Below are 14653 nucleotides of genomic sequence, written 5' to 3'. Positions count from 1 at the left end.
TTTTCCACGTTAGAGATAATTTTTCGCACACACTTTGAAACTGACGATTCTTGAAGAGATAATCTTACGCTCAATCTCTCTCTCTCCCTCAAAAAAGCGTAGGGTGCACTCGTGATTGAGGGATGGTCAATTTTGTGAGAGGAGGAGATTTTTAAAAATTCGGTGGGAAGTGTCTAAGGGAGGTTCTATGAGAAGAAAGTGGAAATTTTTCGGCAATTCGAAGGAACTTAGGGCAATTGACAGTGGAAAGGAAGCTTCGCTGTCCACCGTATTTAAGGACCCGGTGCATGCTTCGTCAGTCAATTCACTCCTCGTTTCCAAGTTCATTCGGCAAAATAGTGAAAAAGTGTTCTCCCGCCTTCGAGCAATAACCCCTCAAGATACACCGGAGTCAGGATTTTTCTTGCAAGCTGACAAGAAAATGTCACCGAAGAAGCTAAATTCACCAATGCAGCCTTCTCGAAGCCGACGGAGTCTGCAGGTCGCCCAGGAGCGTATACGTTGGCTGGTCGCCAACGCACCAACTCTCCTAACAATGCTCGACTACGTCTCCTGTGGCAATGGAACGTGGCGAAACACGTAAGTGAATTTTTTTTTTTATTATACTATTCAAAGTTTTTTTCTTTAAATTAATTTATTTAAAATTTTTTTAATGTTTGCAGTGCCACAACCACCAAATGCTGCTTTGCAGCAATTAGCATCGCGACGATCTCCGATGGCTGACCTGCCACGACGATCTCCGGCGGCTAACCTGCCACGACGATCCCCGGTGGCTGACCTACCACAACGATCCCCGGTGGCTGACCAGCCTCGACGATCCTCGACGGCTGAGCAGCCGCAGAGATCTTCGACGGCTGAGCAGCCGCAGAGATCTTCGACGGCTGAGCATCCTCGACGATCCTCGGCGGCTGACCCGACGCAGCGATCTCCGACGGCTGACCCGCCACGGCGATCCCCAATGGCTGAGCAGCCTCAGAGATCTTCGACGGCTGAGCATCCTCGACGATCCTCGGCGGCTAATCCGGCGCAGCGATCCCCAATGGCTGAGCAGCCTCGGCGATCTTTGACGGCTAAGCAGCCTCGACAATCTTCGGTGACCCGAAGAAGACGGTCTCGGTCGAGCTCAAGTTCTAGCTCGAGTTCGAGCTCGAGTTCGAGCTCTAGTTTGAGCTCTAGTTCGAGCTCCAGCTCTAGCGGAACATGTACATCTGTTAAAAGTATACGCGATCTCAAGCCGATTCCTAAGATCGCGTCCTCGAATATGAAGAGAAAAGTAAATGGTAAAAAATATTAAATTTATTCTTAAAATTATATAACTTTATTTAAAAAAATGCTAATCTGTTTTTTATTGTTAAAGATCAAAAAGGCAACGAGCAGAAGAAGAAAAAGGTAGGAGAGAGAGAGACGTCACCAAAACCAGGAACATCTACAATGACTTCAGGTAAAAAAAATGCTTTAACTATAAATTAGTTTTATTTTGTATACAATAAATTTATTTTTTGTTTGCTTTAATTTTTCAGAGGTTACGAGACCCAGTACCGAGACGTGGTATTTTGCAATTAAAAAGGACTGATAGTAAACAGCAGCAGCAACAACAGCAACAGCAGCAGCAACAACAGCAGCAGCAACAGCAGCAGCAACAGCAGCAGCCACAGCAACACCAGCAACAGCAGCAGCAACAGCAGCAGGAACAACAGCAGCAACAGCAACAGCAGCAGCCACAGCAACAGCAGCAACAGCCGTCACAGCAACAACAGCAACCTCAGCAGCAACAACAACGCAATTTACCGCGGATTATAGATGATGAGATAATAATAGATCACTAGAAGAGGAAGAAACTGAAGCTAGAGTTGAGTGGCGTGATGTAGAATCAGCTTTTCAAAATCGAATTAGAACAGGTGTAGTTGTAAATATAAAGCATGTGGACATTCTAAGTTTTTTTAACGATGCGCAAAAGCTTTTCAAGGTTAAAGTAGAAGATTGCTTGAAGGAATATAACGCTGTAAAAATAAATTCTGACTTTATCGCAGAATTTTCTATGCAGAAAAATGGAGAGGAAACGACTGACATTAAATATTTTACAAGTGAAAGTGTTACAGCATTCATGTCAACGAATTTGGAAGAATGGTTTAAAGATCATATCAAAGAACCTATTCTCACCCAGCTTGAAGAATTTCAGGAGAAAGATTCTGGCTAGACCCTGACGAGTATTATCAGTTTGTGTATCAATATGAAAAAATATTCTCCAATCAAGGGGAGTTCCTTCATTCCACTTCCAAAGTTTATAGAAAAGAAAAAGGCATGTGTTAATATTCGTAATAATGATAATCAGTGTTTCAAGTATGCTATACTTTCAGCATTGCATCCTAGTGAAACTAATCCCAATAGAGTTAATCAATATCGTATGTATGAGAACGAGCTGAACTTTGGTGATATAGAATTTCCAGTCAAACTTAAAGATGTACCAAAATTTGAAAAATTAAATGATATTTCAGTAAATGTATACATGTTAAAAAAGTATAATGAAAAGTTTGAAGTATCGCCATGCCATATTACAAAAGAAAAGAAAGAAAAACATGTAAATCTACTCCTCATTCAAGATTTTTACATAGATGAAAATGAAGAAAATAATCATGATGTTGGCGGAAGCCTGCCTAAATACCACTACGTTTGGATTAAGTATCTGTCTCGAATTTTAAGCTCTCAATTAAGCAAATCTCATGTAAAATCATACCACTGCGAAAGGTGTTTACAAATTTTTTACTGTAAAGAAAGGCTGGAAATGCACGAAAATTATTGCAAAAATATAAATAAATGTCGAATTAATTTGCCCGACTTTAAGAATAACATTCTTAAATTTGAAGATTATAATAAAAGTGAAAAAGTTCCTTTTGTTATTTATGCAGATTTCGAATGTTTGTTAAAGCCTACTGAAAATGAAAATGCTTTTCAGCTTCATGAAGCATATAGCATAGGCTATTATATAAAGTGCAGCTTTGATGACAGTTTATCTGTTTATAAATCATACAGACATAAAAATGAAGATGAAGAGACACCGGCAAAATGGTTTGTTCGAGAATTGAAAGGAATTAGTGAAAAGATTGATCTACTCTACAAAAATCCAAAACCAATGAGACTTACAGATCTAGAAGAATTATCTTTTCGGGGGTCAACTGTTTGTCATATATGTCGAAAGCCTATTAAAAATGATGAACTCGCAGTACGAGACCATTGTCATCTAACAGGACGGTACGTTAGTTTTTAATGTATACAAATATTTGACTTTAATGCTGTACAACATGTAAGACATTTTTTTCTATTTAGTTTCAGAGGGGCAGCTCACAATTCATGCAATTTAAATTACAAGGATTCGAGGTTTGTGCCGGTTATCTTTCATAACCTCAATTATGACACACACTTCATTTTGAAAGAGATTGCTACTTCTACAATAATGACTGGACGAGTATCTCTGATACCTCACAACAAAGAAAAATATATTTCATTTACGAAGTTTATAGATGACTGTGACATCAGTTTTAGATTTATTGATTCATGGCGTTTTTTACCATCATCGTTGGAAAAGCTTGCATCATATTTGGAAACAGTGCCGATAGCAGTAAATGAGTTCAAAACTGATGGATTTACAGATGAGCAAATCAATCTTCTGAGACGAAAAGGTGTATTTCCATATGATTTCGTAGATGGATTGGACAAGTTGATGACTACAAAACTGCCAGAAAAGAATGAGTTTTACAATAAACTAACAGATTCTCACATTATTGATGAAGACTATCATCATGCTGTTACAGTGTGGAATATGTTTTCTACAAGAACTTTGGGTGAATATTCTGATTTGTACTTGAAAACAGATGTTTTATTATTAGCTGACGTCTTTGAAAGTTTTCGAGAGACATCACTGAAAGCGTATAGTTTATGTCCTACACACTTTTACACGACTCCAGGTCTCACATTTTCAGCAGCTCTAAAAATGACAAAAGTGGAATTGGAGCTTCTCACAGATATAGATATGCTGATGTTTATTGAAGCAGGCATTCGAGGAGGAATAAGTCAATGTTGCAATCGGTATGCTAAGGCAAACAATCCCTACATGGGATCATCATATGATAAGAAGCAGAAAACGAAGACGCTCTTATATTTTGATATTAATAATCTTTATGGATGGGCCATGGTGCAGTATTTACCAGTGGGAAAATTCAAATGGATTGAATATGAAACAAATTCAAATTTTTTCAATGCACCACCAGACTCTGATACAGGCTACTTTGCAGGTACTAGATAATGGACTTCGACTTAAAAAAGTGCATAGGATTCTGAGTTTTGAGCAGAAGCCTTGGCTCAAACCATATGTTGAATTTAATACAGAGAAGAGAAAGCAGGCCAAGAATGAGTTTGAGAAGCTTTTCTACAAGTTATTAATTAATGCAGTATATGGTAAGTGCATCGAGCGAGAACGATCTCGCGTTGATGTGCGATTAGTGAATAAATTTACTGGTCGATATGGAGCAGAAGCACGTATAGCTCAACCAAATTTTCATAGTTGTGCTATCTTTGATGAAAATTTGGTTGCTATACAGCTAAAGAGAACAAGTATTACAATTAAAAAACCAATATACGTTGGTCTCAGCATTCTCGATATGTCTAAAACATTGTTATACGATTTTCATTATTCGTATATGAAGCGGCGACTTGGGGAAAAATGTAAACTCCTTTACACCGACACAGATAGTCTAATATATGAAGTTGATGACGTGGATATGTATAAAATAATGAAAGAAGACTTGCACAAATTTGATACTTCTGATTACAAAGAGAACAATCAATTTGGAATTCCACGTGTCAATAAAAAAGTGCCTGGATTAATGAAAGATGAATGTAATGGCAAGATTATGACAGAATTTATTGGTTTACGTAGCAAAATGTATAGTATTTTGATAGATGGATCTGAGACTGTGAAAAAAGCCAAAGGCATAAAGTCAAGTGTTGTGAAGAAAACAATCACGTTCGAAGATTATCGAAAATGTCTTGAAGAACAAATTATTGTTAAACGTGAGCAGTGCAACATTCGCTCTAAATTACACATAGTGCATACTGAAAAACAGAACAAAATAGCACTAAGTCCGCATGATGATAAAAGATACTTATTACCTCATAGCACAGACACTTTGCCTTGGGGTCATTACCGAATTATTGAGGAGCAGATGGCACTGGCTGTAAGTCAAATGGAGGAGGATGAAAAAATGGCTGATACAAGAGGAGAAAGAGTGGGGGAGATGGAATTGGAGAAGGGGTATGAAGCGACCAATACTAAAGAAGAAAGCGAGAGAGCAATGGAGAGGGGGAGCGAATTGTCCAATGAAAACAGTGCAGCACGAGTGGGGATGACACTTTATGGCGATACAGGCGAACAAATCTTTATAGAATACGATGTTTGTGAGGAGCTAATGCACGAATGGAATCCATCGATGGAGGGGGCATCTTCCAATAGAAGAGATATTCTACAAGAGGCTATGGAAGGGGCAGACATCGTGGTGGGGAATGGGCTATATGAACCGACGCACCACGGTGAAAAGCACATTCGAGCAGTCGAGCTTGAAAATTACCTACCTTTGGAGAAGAAACCAAGACTCACTTAACATTTTCAAGTAAGTTCATAGCTGATTCTCACTATTTTTTTTTGTTCTCAAAGAAAATCTTTTCTCTAACACACAAATTCTTATTTTTTTCACGTTTCAGAATGGATCTATCTGCACTTAACAAAATTGCTGAGCGCGAGTTCTTGCCTAAGAAGAAAGTCACGGACTTAGAAAAAGATCATGAGTACATGGTGACTGAACTCAAGGAGGTGAAGACTAGATTCGGCACGAAGATCGTGGCTGAGATTGATGACAGCTTTCAAATATTTCTGCCAGAAAAGATCTCATCAGCAATCTTGAAAGATCAAGAACTTTTCAATAATCTTTCAAACACAGCAAATAAACTTAGTTTATTTATAACATATCAGGGTGGAACTTCTTTTAAGTTCACCACATGCTAAAATAATGAAATACAAAGACTGATAATTATTAAATACTATTTATTTGTTAAAACTACAATTCACATGAATAAAAATACATTATTAAATATAATAACAATTGCTTTCTTATTTTTTAGAACCTTGAATAATTTATACAATCTCATTTTTATCTATCCAACTATTGTGATCGCTACTGAATCCTAACCATTTAACATATACGCGTTTACCACTTTTCTTTAAAACTTTTTCTACTAAATAAATTTCCGGATACATAGTTTTATGAATTTCCGTTTCATAAAAGCCACCAGAGACGGGTTTATCATAATAATCTTTGAGGTGGTAAGTTACTGGATCTGTTTTTACAACTCGCGTTATTGTGAAAATTTCCGTAGACCAATTTGGTGTGTAACCTTTTTCAAAAACATTTTTTAACCTACTTATTCGTACTTTATCTCCTACTTTGAATTTCGGTTCTTTCACTGACGACTTTTCAGTAGGAAAACGTCTCTTGACCTCTCTCTCATTTGCCTGTGTAACATTTTCAGGCTCGATTCCTGTTGTCCGATGTTTTCTCGAATTGTATGCTTTGAGCAAGTTAGGTAGAATATCCAACCATTTATAGCTTCCTTGTTTGCTGAATTCTGTCCACATTGCATTTTTTAACGTTCTATTGAATCGTTCGCATATACTTGCATGAAGATTACTATGTGAAGAGTATAAGTGTATATTGTGCTTCTTCATAAGTTTTTGAAAAATTGAATTGTAAAATTCTTTTCCTTGGTCAGTTTGTAGATTCTTCGGTACTCGTCCTTCTTTCAGTATTGACTTCATAGCTGCAGTAACATCCTGACCACTCTTCGACTTGACTGGCACGGCCCACGCGTACTTTGAAAATATGTCTATGACAGTGAGTAAGTAGCGGAAATCTTTGTTCTCGCTAGCGTAAGGAATCATTTCCACAAGATCACCTTGCCAAGTCTCATCTATTCCGCGTATATCATATTTTCTTCGCTTGTACCTGCGGCGTGCAGCTTTATGCAGCTCTTCAGCTACTTTTTGCTTTTCCATCTTCTTTGATTATAAAATTATTCAATTGACCAATAATATATTCAACGCTTGCGAAATTACGTTGAGAAATATCATTAAGATATTTTAATTTTTTGTCCACATCAGATTTAAGGCTTTCAACTTGCTCCCTATATTGGTCTATAAGTTCACCAATTCCAGTAATTTTAGAAGATATATAATTTACTTCCGTCTGCAGGATAACTTGCAGTGAATGCAAAGTGATTGCATCTTTTGGATTGCGTGGCTCTCCGAGATTACAGAGTCGCTTCTCCTCTAAGTCAAAATCGCCGTCTGATGTAAAATTAAAACCATTTCCTGGAGGCCCGCGACTCACTTGCTGCGAGCTCCCAAGTTTTCTTCCGAACACATCGAGACTCATGGTAGTACTGATGCAAAGAAGAAAGATGCGTATCAATATATATGCCCAGCTTCACGCAATTCTTCAATAATTGAATGAATTTCGTTGGTGTGATTGTTATTTCCAGCAGATCGTTCGGCAATCAATAATCGAAGTCGTTCGACAAGCTCATTTGGATCGTCCCAGTAGACAAGATCTATGGAAGAATTTTTCTTAGCTATTTTATATTTAGGTACAAGTCCTCCTCCGCTGCTGTTGTTCTTTTTACGTGGAGTGCTGCGGAACATTGGAGCTAAAATATTCTTATATTTATTACTTCTCGACATTCTTATAGATTCATCTTTGCTGAATTTTTTCCGATGAGCATTTGATGCTTCCAGAATCTTGCGATAATTTTCACGATCTGCTGAACTCAGAAGAAGATCATCGGGATATTTTTTAAATAGCAATTCCATTAGTCCATTCGTTTTAGGATAACTTTCATTTCTGACTTTGACATATTTATCATCAAACTCTATTTCTGAATCACCAATCATATACACTCCATCAACCTTTCGCACTCCGTATATATTGTCAATTGTTCTACGGCTTTTATCTAACAATGATAAAAAATCTTCAGCTGATTCATTTTTTCCACTCGTAGATTTAAATGTAGAATTGGTTATTGTGTTAAAAGCATTATCATCATCATCATCATCATCATAATCATAAACAGTATAATCCATTAAACTTGATTTATTATTATTATTATTTTGATCGTTGAGCAAACTTGATCGATCGATTCTTGTTCGTTTTTTCATTTTCTTACTGCTGTTTTTAACAAAAATGTGATTGGATGGTTGCTGCAGTGGACTTTCACTTTTCATCTCAACAAGTTTTTCAAGTGGTGTGACGACTGGTTTTAGAGTATCGCCGATGACTTTTTCAAAATCATCTTTCTCCTGTTTTAATAAAGTGTATTTTTTTTAATAGCCTCACGAGCTCGCAAGAGCTCACTAAGAACATTCTTCTCTTTCTTGAAGTCTGACATGCTGACGTGGCGATGTCTACAACTGAACTGCAAGTTTGAGACTCATAATTCCTTTTTTATTGCAAAACAGTCAAATCCTTTTCTGTATCTACCCTCATTCATCGGTCTATCTTTGTCAATGACGATGAATCCATATCTATCATTCTTCCAACATTCAGAACAAAGATTCCGAAATTCATTGAAAGTTAAATCAGTATTCACATGATCTTCATAGATATGTTTAAGATTTACATCATCTTGTCGATAAATTACTAACAAATTGACATTATCCCTAATGAGATGTTTTCCTATATGAGCATAAGATTGACATAGATAGAAACTATCTACACTCTTATGTCTTCCCATACAGAAGAATGCTCTGACGTTATCCTGCTTCTCACATGCCACATCATCAAAAATCATAATTGAATTTGGTAGGGCTTCATCTGGAGATACTACAGATTCATGCTCACTAAACGGAAGATATGATACTCCTTCAATCGGATCCAAGACATTTTTGAGAAATTGATACTTTGGCTGATTCAAGGATTTAGAGTATACATATAAATTCTCAAATCTAAGACCATTGGGGTGTGTAATTAGAGCCAATAAACTATTTGTTTTTCCACAGTTTGATGGACCACAGAATACTGCTCGTATACTATCTGGTAGTAATTCCCCATGACGCTTCTTTCTCTTCTCTTTTCCAAAATCAAAATTCGTGACAGGGAGTTTGACGTTTTGCTCGGTAAAATCCATGTTCACGCAACAAAGTCACATTCAACATTGAGCTCTTGAAATATAAACGCTCGTTTTATACCATAAACGTCAGTTGTGAATCAACACTCGAAGAGAGATGATCATACACAAATCTCAGAAACAGCCGAAAGGCTATGGATTGCTTGATAAAGTTATCAATAACTTACCTGTTGAAATGCATCTTCCTGGATATCAATACTGCGGTCCCGGAACCAAATTAAAAAAGCGAATGAAAAGAGGAGATCCTGGTATTAATCCGCTTGATCAGGCATGTAAAAAACATGACATAGCTTACTCCGATAAAAACGGAGATCGTAAAGCTGCTGACAAGAAGCTTGCTGAGGAAGCTATGCAGCGTGTCAGAGCCAAGGATGCGAGTCTTGGTGAAAAAGCGTTTGCTTTTGCTGTTAACAGTGCTATGAAATTAAAAGGAAAAACTGGAATGGGACTGAAATTTAATAAGTTAGTGACTGTAGCTAAAAAATCAATGACAGCAAGTAAACATTCTCGCAAGGTTATTCAATCAGCGTTGAAGGGTGCACGTCAAGCTGTTAAAAGTGTAGGAGGAAAGAAAAAAGTTATCATTCCACGTGTTCTGCCGCTTCCAGCAAAAATTGGTGGAGTTCTTCCTTTTCTCATTCCATTGTTCGCAGGACTAAGTGCCACCGGTGCTCTAGCAGGAGGTGCTGCTGGAATAGCTAAAGCTGTTAATGATGCTAAAGCCGCGCAGAAAAATCATGAAGAAAGTAAGAGGCATAATAAGACCATGGAAGCTATTGCTTTAGGCAAAGGACTCCATCTTAAGCCCTATAAAACTGGGATGGGATTATTTATGACACCTCATATTGGTTGTGGCAGCAATCAAGTGAATAGAAAAAAAAAACTTCGATTTAACTTCGAATCGTCCACTGACTGACTACGATCTAAAAAAATATGTTCATATGATGAAAATCTCAGATTTCCGAGGTGTTTTCATGAGAAATAATTTGCCTCCCAATGGTCCATGGTATAATGAATCTGCAGTGGTTAACTTGGATGACTATCAAAATAGAGGTACTCACTGGGTTTGTTATCGCAAGCAAGGTTCTGAAGTGCTTTATTTTGATAGTTTTGGTGATCTCAAACCTCCAAAGGATCTCATGATGTATTTTAACGTGAAAGAAGTGAAATACAATTACAAAAGATATCAAAATTTTGACTCATTCATATGTGGCCATCTTTGTCTCTACTTCTTAGCTGGAAGACTATAAAAAGAGGTGCTCGCAGCCGAATGAATTCATTATCATCCGATCAGTCATGGAAGATAGTTTCACTCTGAGTCTAACGGGAAAATCTTCTGTTCTAGAAGCACAATATTTCCCTTCAATCGAACTACCAGAGCATAAAAATTTTGTTTTGGGCTTAGTTGAACTTTTAACATTCAACTCTATTCCAAACGTTGACTCATCAAACAATAAAGTTCATTTGAATGGTGAATTTATTACTATTCCAACTGGCAGTTACGAGATTGATGCTCTTGATCAATTTTTACAAGCAGCTTTGAAAGCTAAAGGAATTAATTTTTCCTTGAAAGCTAACAACAATACTCTCAGAAGTGAAATTACTTGCAGTCATCCCTTAGATTTCAGACCACACGATTCAATAGGTCGTCTCCTTGGCTTCACTCCTCGTATTCTCAAAGTTAAAGATCTTCACAGCTCTGATTTACCTGTGAAAATATTGAAAATCAACGCACTGCGAGTAGAGTGCAACATCACTGCAGGTGCTTACATCAATGACAAAAGAGTTCACACAATCCATGAGTTCTTTCCCCGCGTGCCTCCAGGATATAAAATCATAGAAGTTCCGTCTCATGTCATATATCTACCGCTCAGCGCCAAGTGCATAGATCATCTACAAATTCGAATCGTCGATCAGGATGGAAATTTGGTGAATTTTCGAGGAGAGGAAATCACTATTAGACTCCACATCAAATCTGTATAATGGGCATCGTTTACAATTCTGGATCATATATAAGTCAGTCATCATGGCAACCAGTCATCAGTCGACCGAAGAAACTCAAACCGTTAACACGCAAGAGCATTCAGTTTCTGAAAAGTCTAGGACTAAAAGTTCGTGGAAAAAATTCACGTGTATAATTTTTTGCTGCTTCCAGAAAAATGGACGAAATTCTAAGCATTCAATCAGGTGTCGTATTCGATGAGTCTATTGCTCATTACGAAGTACACGCACATCAGCCATACTCATCATTAAGCTTTGACAACAGCGATGAAATTCGTATTTCTATCCAACATCAAGATCTATGTCTCCTGCCATCACGTAGTTCTATCCATGTATGTGGAAAATTGAAACTCAAAACTGGTTCATCAGCTCCAGCTAAAACTACATTCGTGAACAATGGCATTTGTCATCTGTTTGATGAAATTCGTTATGAAATTAATGCTGTGGAGATAGATAAAAGTAAAAATGTTGGTTTGAGCAGTCTTATGAAAGGATGGACTTCATTTAATTCGAATCAGAATAATATGCTAGAAAATGCAGGCTGGCTTGGCAATGAAGAAAACGTCAAATCGTTTGTCGATGAAAAGGGAAACTTTGACGTTGCGATTCCGCTGAGTATGATCATGGGCTTTGCAGAAGACTATAAAAAAATTATAGTTAACATGAAGCATGAGCTCATTCTTACAAGATCGAGAAGTGACTTGAACGCAATAATCCAGGAAGGTACTATGACATCTGGTGTAACTGCTTATGAAGATTGTGAAGTAAAAATATCGAAGATAGAATGGTTAATGCCATATGTCATTGCATCTGATAAACAAAAAATTCAGCTATTGAATTTCATTGGTAAAGATAATCCCATCTCTATGTGTTTTCGTTCTTGGGAGATATTTGAATATCCTCTTCTCCCAAGCACGAATAAACACGTCTGGACAGTGAAAACATCAAATCAACTGGAGAAACCACGTTTTGTAATTCTCGGACTACAAACAAAGAGAAAAGCTGTAAGAACTGCAAATGCGAGTAGATTTGATCATTGCGAGATAAGTAATGTGAAACTTTTCTTAAATTCACAATATTATCCATACAACAATATGAATCTCGATATATATAACAATCAGTATGCGATTCTCTATGATACGTATGCTAATTTTCAAAAATCATACTATGGAAGAGATCCACAGCCGATGCTGACAAAATCTATGTTCATCGAGAATGAACCGCTAATAGTTATTGACTGTTCACGACAAAACGAATCTCTCAAGAACGCTCCTGTTGATGTACGTCTAGAGTTTGAGGCTAAAAAGGATTTTCCCGCAGATACTTCAGCCTACTGCATGATCTTACACGATCGTATCGTTCAGTACAATCCCATCAGTGGGGATGTCAAGAAACTCGTCTAGGTTGCACAAAAAAAAAAAAAAAAAATGGAGTATGCAGTAGACATGACTGGTTTCAAGCAAACCGGAGAAGATTATATTCTAAAGGAAATTGCAATCATTCCTCTCAACGATAATAGTGAGCCTATTGTTCTAATATTTAAAAATCCCTTCCCCTGGAAAAAACTCTCTGACAAAATACAAAGGGAAAACAACTGGCTTAAACATAATCATCATGGCATGAACTGGAAAACCGATGGACATGACTACTCTCAAATTGGAAACTTGCTTCGTGACGCTTTGCATGATGCATCAAAAATTTTTGTCATGGGTACAATAAAACAGAAATGGCTTCAACGATTCAAATTTACAGTTCACAACATTGAACAATATGACTATCCGTCAAAACCATCTTTTAAGTGCGTCACAGTATGCACATATCATAATCCAAGCTATAAGACGACCTGTGCATTGCACAACGTCAAACTTATGAAATTGTTCTATCTGCATAAACTGTAAAGTAAAAAAAAAAATTAAAGAAACAATGAAAAAAAAAGTAGAGAAAGTTATAGGCATTCCAAAACATAATGGAGAGAGAAAAAATTATCCCACTCTCTCATCGGGTACTAAAACACTCTGAGAGGAGAGGGGGTGTTTTAGTATCTTGAAGAGAGAGAGAGGGGGTCCCTCCTCTTCCATCGGGTACCAAAACACTCTGAGAGGAGAGGGGGTGTTTTAGTATGCCTATGTTTTGGTATGCCTATAGCCTATCTACTGCCGTCCAACTGGAGACTCGCTGGCGGACAACGAGCCGGCGAGCAAAGAGGCAGGAGCTTGGGGTGTAACCCCCGAACCATCAACCCCAAGGGCGAGCTCTCTCGACGACGAAGAGCGCGCCGACAGCTGGGTGGAGCTGCGCAGGGAGTTGCGCATCCTGAGGGACACCATCCGGGAGTCGGAGGACTAGGAGGTGTACCTGTTTGCGCGCTTCGACGCCTACCTCCAGGCTGCCGGATCGCGGGCCGACCCAGACGCGCAGGTGTGGGCCCGCCATATAGAAGATCGGCGGGAGGAGCAGGTCCTCATTGATGGGGCTCGGCGACGGAGGTACGACCGTCGCCGCGCGCTCGAGGCAGAGGAGCGCCTTGACCGGCTCCGCGAAGACCGCGAACGTCTGGTGGAGAAGGCGCGCGTCGAGAAGCAGGTCGCGCGCGTGCTCGCCATGAAGAAGAGGTGGCCCGCCAGAAGGAGCAGCAGCGTGCGGAATACCTCAAAAAGAAGAGGGCGGAGGAACCGCGCTGCTACGTGTGCGGATATCCGGGAGTGCGGCGGTCCCACCAGTGCCCAGAGTTTAAGCGCCACAAAGAGATCCTGGCGTCGACGTCACGGGATTTCAAGAAGAAGTAGTGGAGATGTAGAAGACGGACGGAGTTGAAAGGAATAGAGTACCTTAGTTTTCTACAATCACCGTGTTTTTCTTTTGCTACGACGATCCTTCCTACCTTGTCATTACCCCATTTACAGCTTCATCAAGTCAGGCGCGCGACCAGGTCGCAGGGCTGCGCAGCGTCTGGAAGGGGGGTGTAACGAGCGAACGCGAATTCGTATTTCGCGCGACCATTTCATGCGTGAGGGCGACGTTGCCAGTTCGGCGGTACTCGGGAAGCGCGCGCGGAATCAGTGCGCTAGACAGATAGGCAAAAGCGCGAGTACAGTAAGGACGTGTGGGAGACACGCGCGCATCCAAACTGTAAGTTCGTCACGTTAGCTATTGCGCGATTCATAAACAACCGAATCGGCTGCAGGCGTCGAGGCCGAGGCTCGCTGCCACCGAGTCGTCGGCCCGTCTCCAGTCCGAGCCGCGAGTGCGAACTCGTCCTCTCGCGACGCGCGATATATTGTACCAACGTCTTGAAGAATATAGCCATCTTTCAATAGTACACGAATGCAATATTTATTCCGTATTCCCGTTGCGTCCTTCCGACGAACCCGGTAGAGTAAAGCCGGTTACATCGCGGCGCGGCTACAGAGCGCGCGCCTGGCCG

General features: G+C 39.3%; 2 protein-coding genes across 2 annotated transcripts; both read left to right on the top strand.

Annotated features, from left to right (window-relative positions):
• The first annotated feature begins 560 nt into the window (after window positions 1-560).
• Window positions 561-2197, top strand: LOC116416618 (uncharacterized protein DKFZp434B061-like). The gene is made up of 5 exons (XM_032601680.1): window positions 561-579; window positions 663-1280; window positions 1358-1389; window positions 1521-1575; window positions 2031-2197. Exons 1-5 carry the CDS (start codon window positions 561-563, stop codon window positions 2195-2197), a joined length of 891 nt encoding a protein of 296 aa, XP_032457571.1.
• On the top strand, window positions 679-4326 carry LOC116416619. Its single transcript, XM_032601684.1, has 3 exons — window positions 679-1280; window positions 1358-3249; window positions 3325-4326. The coding sequence occupies exons 2-3, from the start codon at window positions 2231-2233 to the stop codon at window positions 4298-4300; spliced, it is 1995 nt and encodes a 664-aa protein (XP_032457575.1). The 5' UTR covers window positions 679-1280; window positions 1358-2230; the 3' UTR covers window positions 4301-4326.
• Window positions 4327-14653: the final 10327 nt, after the last annotated feature.

This window comes from Nasonia vitripennis (assembly GCF_009193385.2).
Source record: "Nasonia vitripennis strain AsymCx chromosome 3 unlocalized genomic scaffold, Nvit_psr_1.1 chr3_random0001, whole genome shotgun sequence".
NCBI lineage: Eukaryota > Metazoa > Arthropoda > Insecta > Hymenoptera > Pteromalidae > Nasonia > Nasonia vitripennis.
This window is presented reverse-complemented; position numbering and strand designations above follow the sequence as displayed.

Bases quoted from the DNA above. Each gene is read 5' to 3' on its own strand.
- LOC116416619 (XM_032601684.1), top strand. From the start codon at position 2,231: ATGAAAAAATATTCTCCAATCAAGGGGAGTTCCTTCATTCCACTTCCA. The intron at 3,250-3,324 runs GTACGTTAGTTT...TTTTCTATTTAG, and splicing joins CATTGTCATCTAACAGGACG to TTTCAGAGGGGCAGCTCACA.
- LOC116416618 (XM_032601680.1), top strand. The intron at 1,281-1,357 runs GTAAAAAATATT...TTATTGTTAAAG, and splicing joins TATGAAGAGAAAAGTAAATG to ATCAAAAAGGCAACGAGCAG. The intron at 1,390-1,520 runs GTAGGAGAGAGA...TTAATTTTTCAG, and splicing joins ACGAGCAGAAGAAGAAAAAG to AGGTTACGAGACCCAGTACC.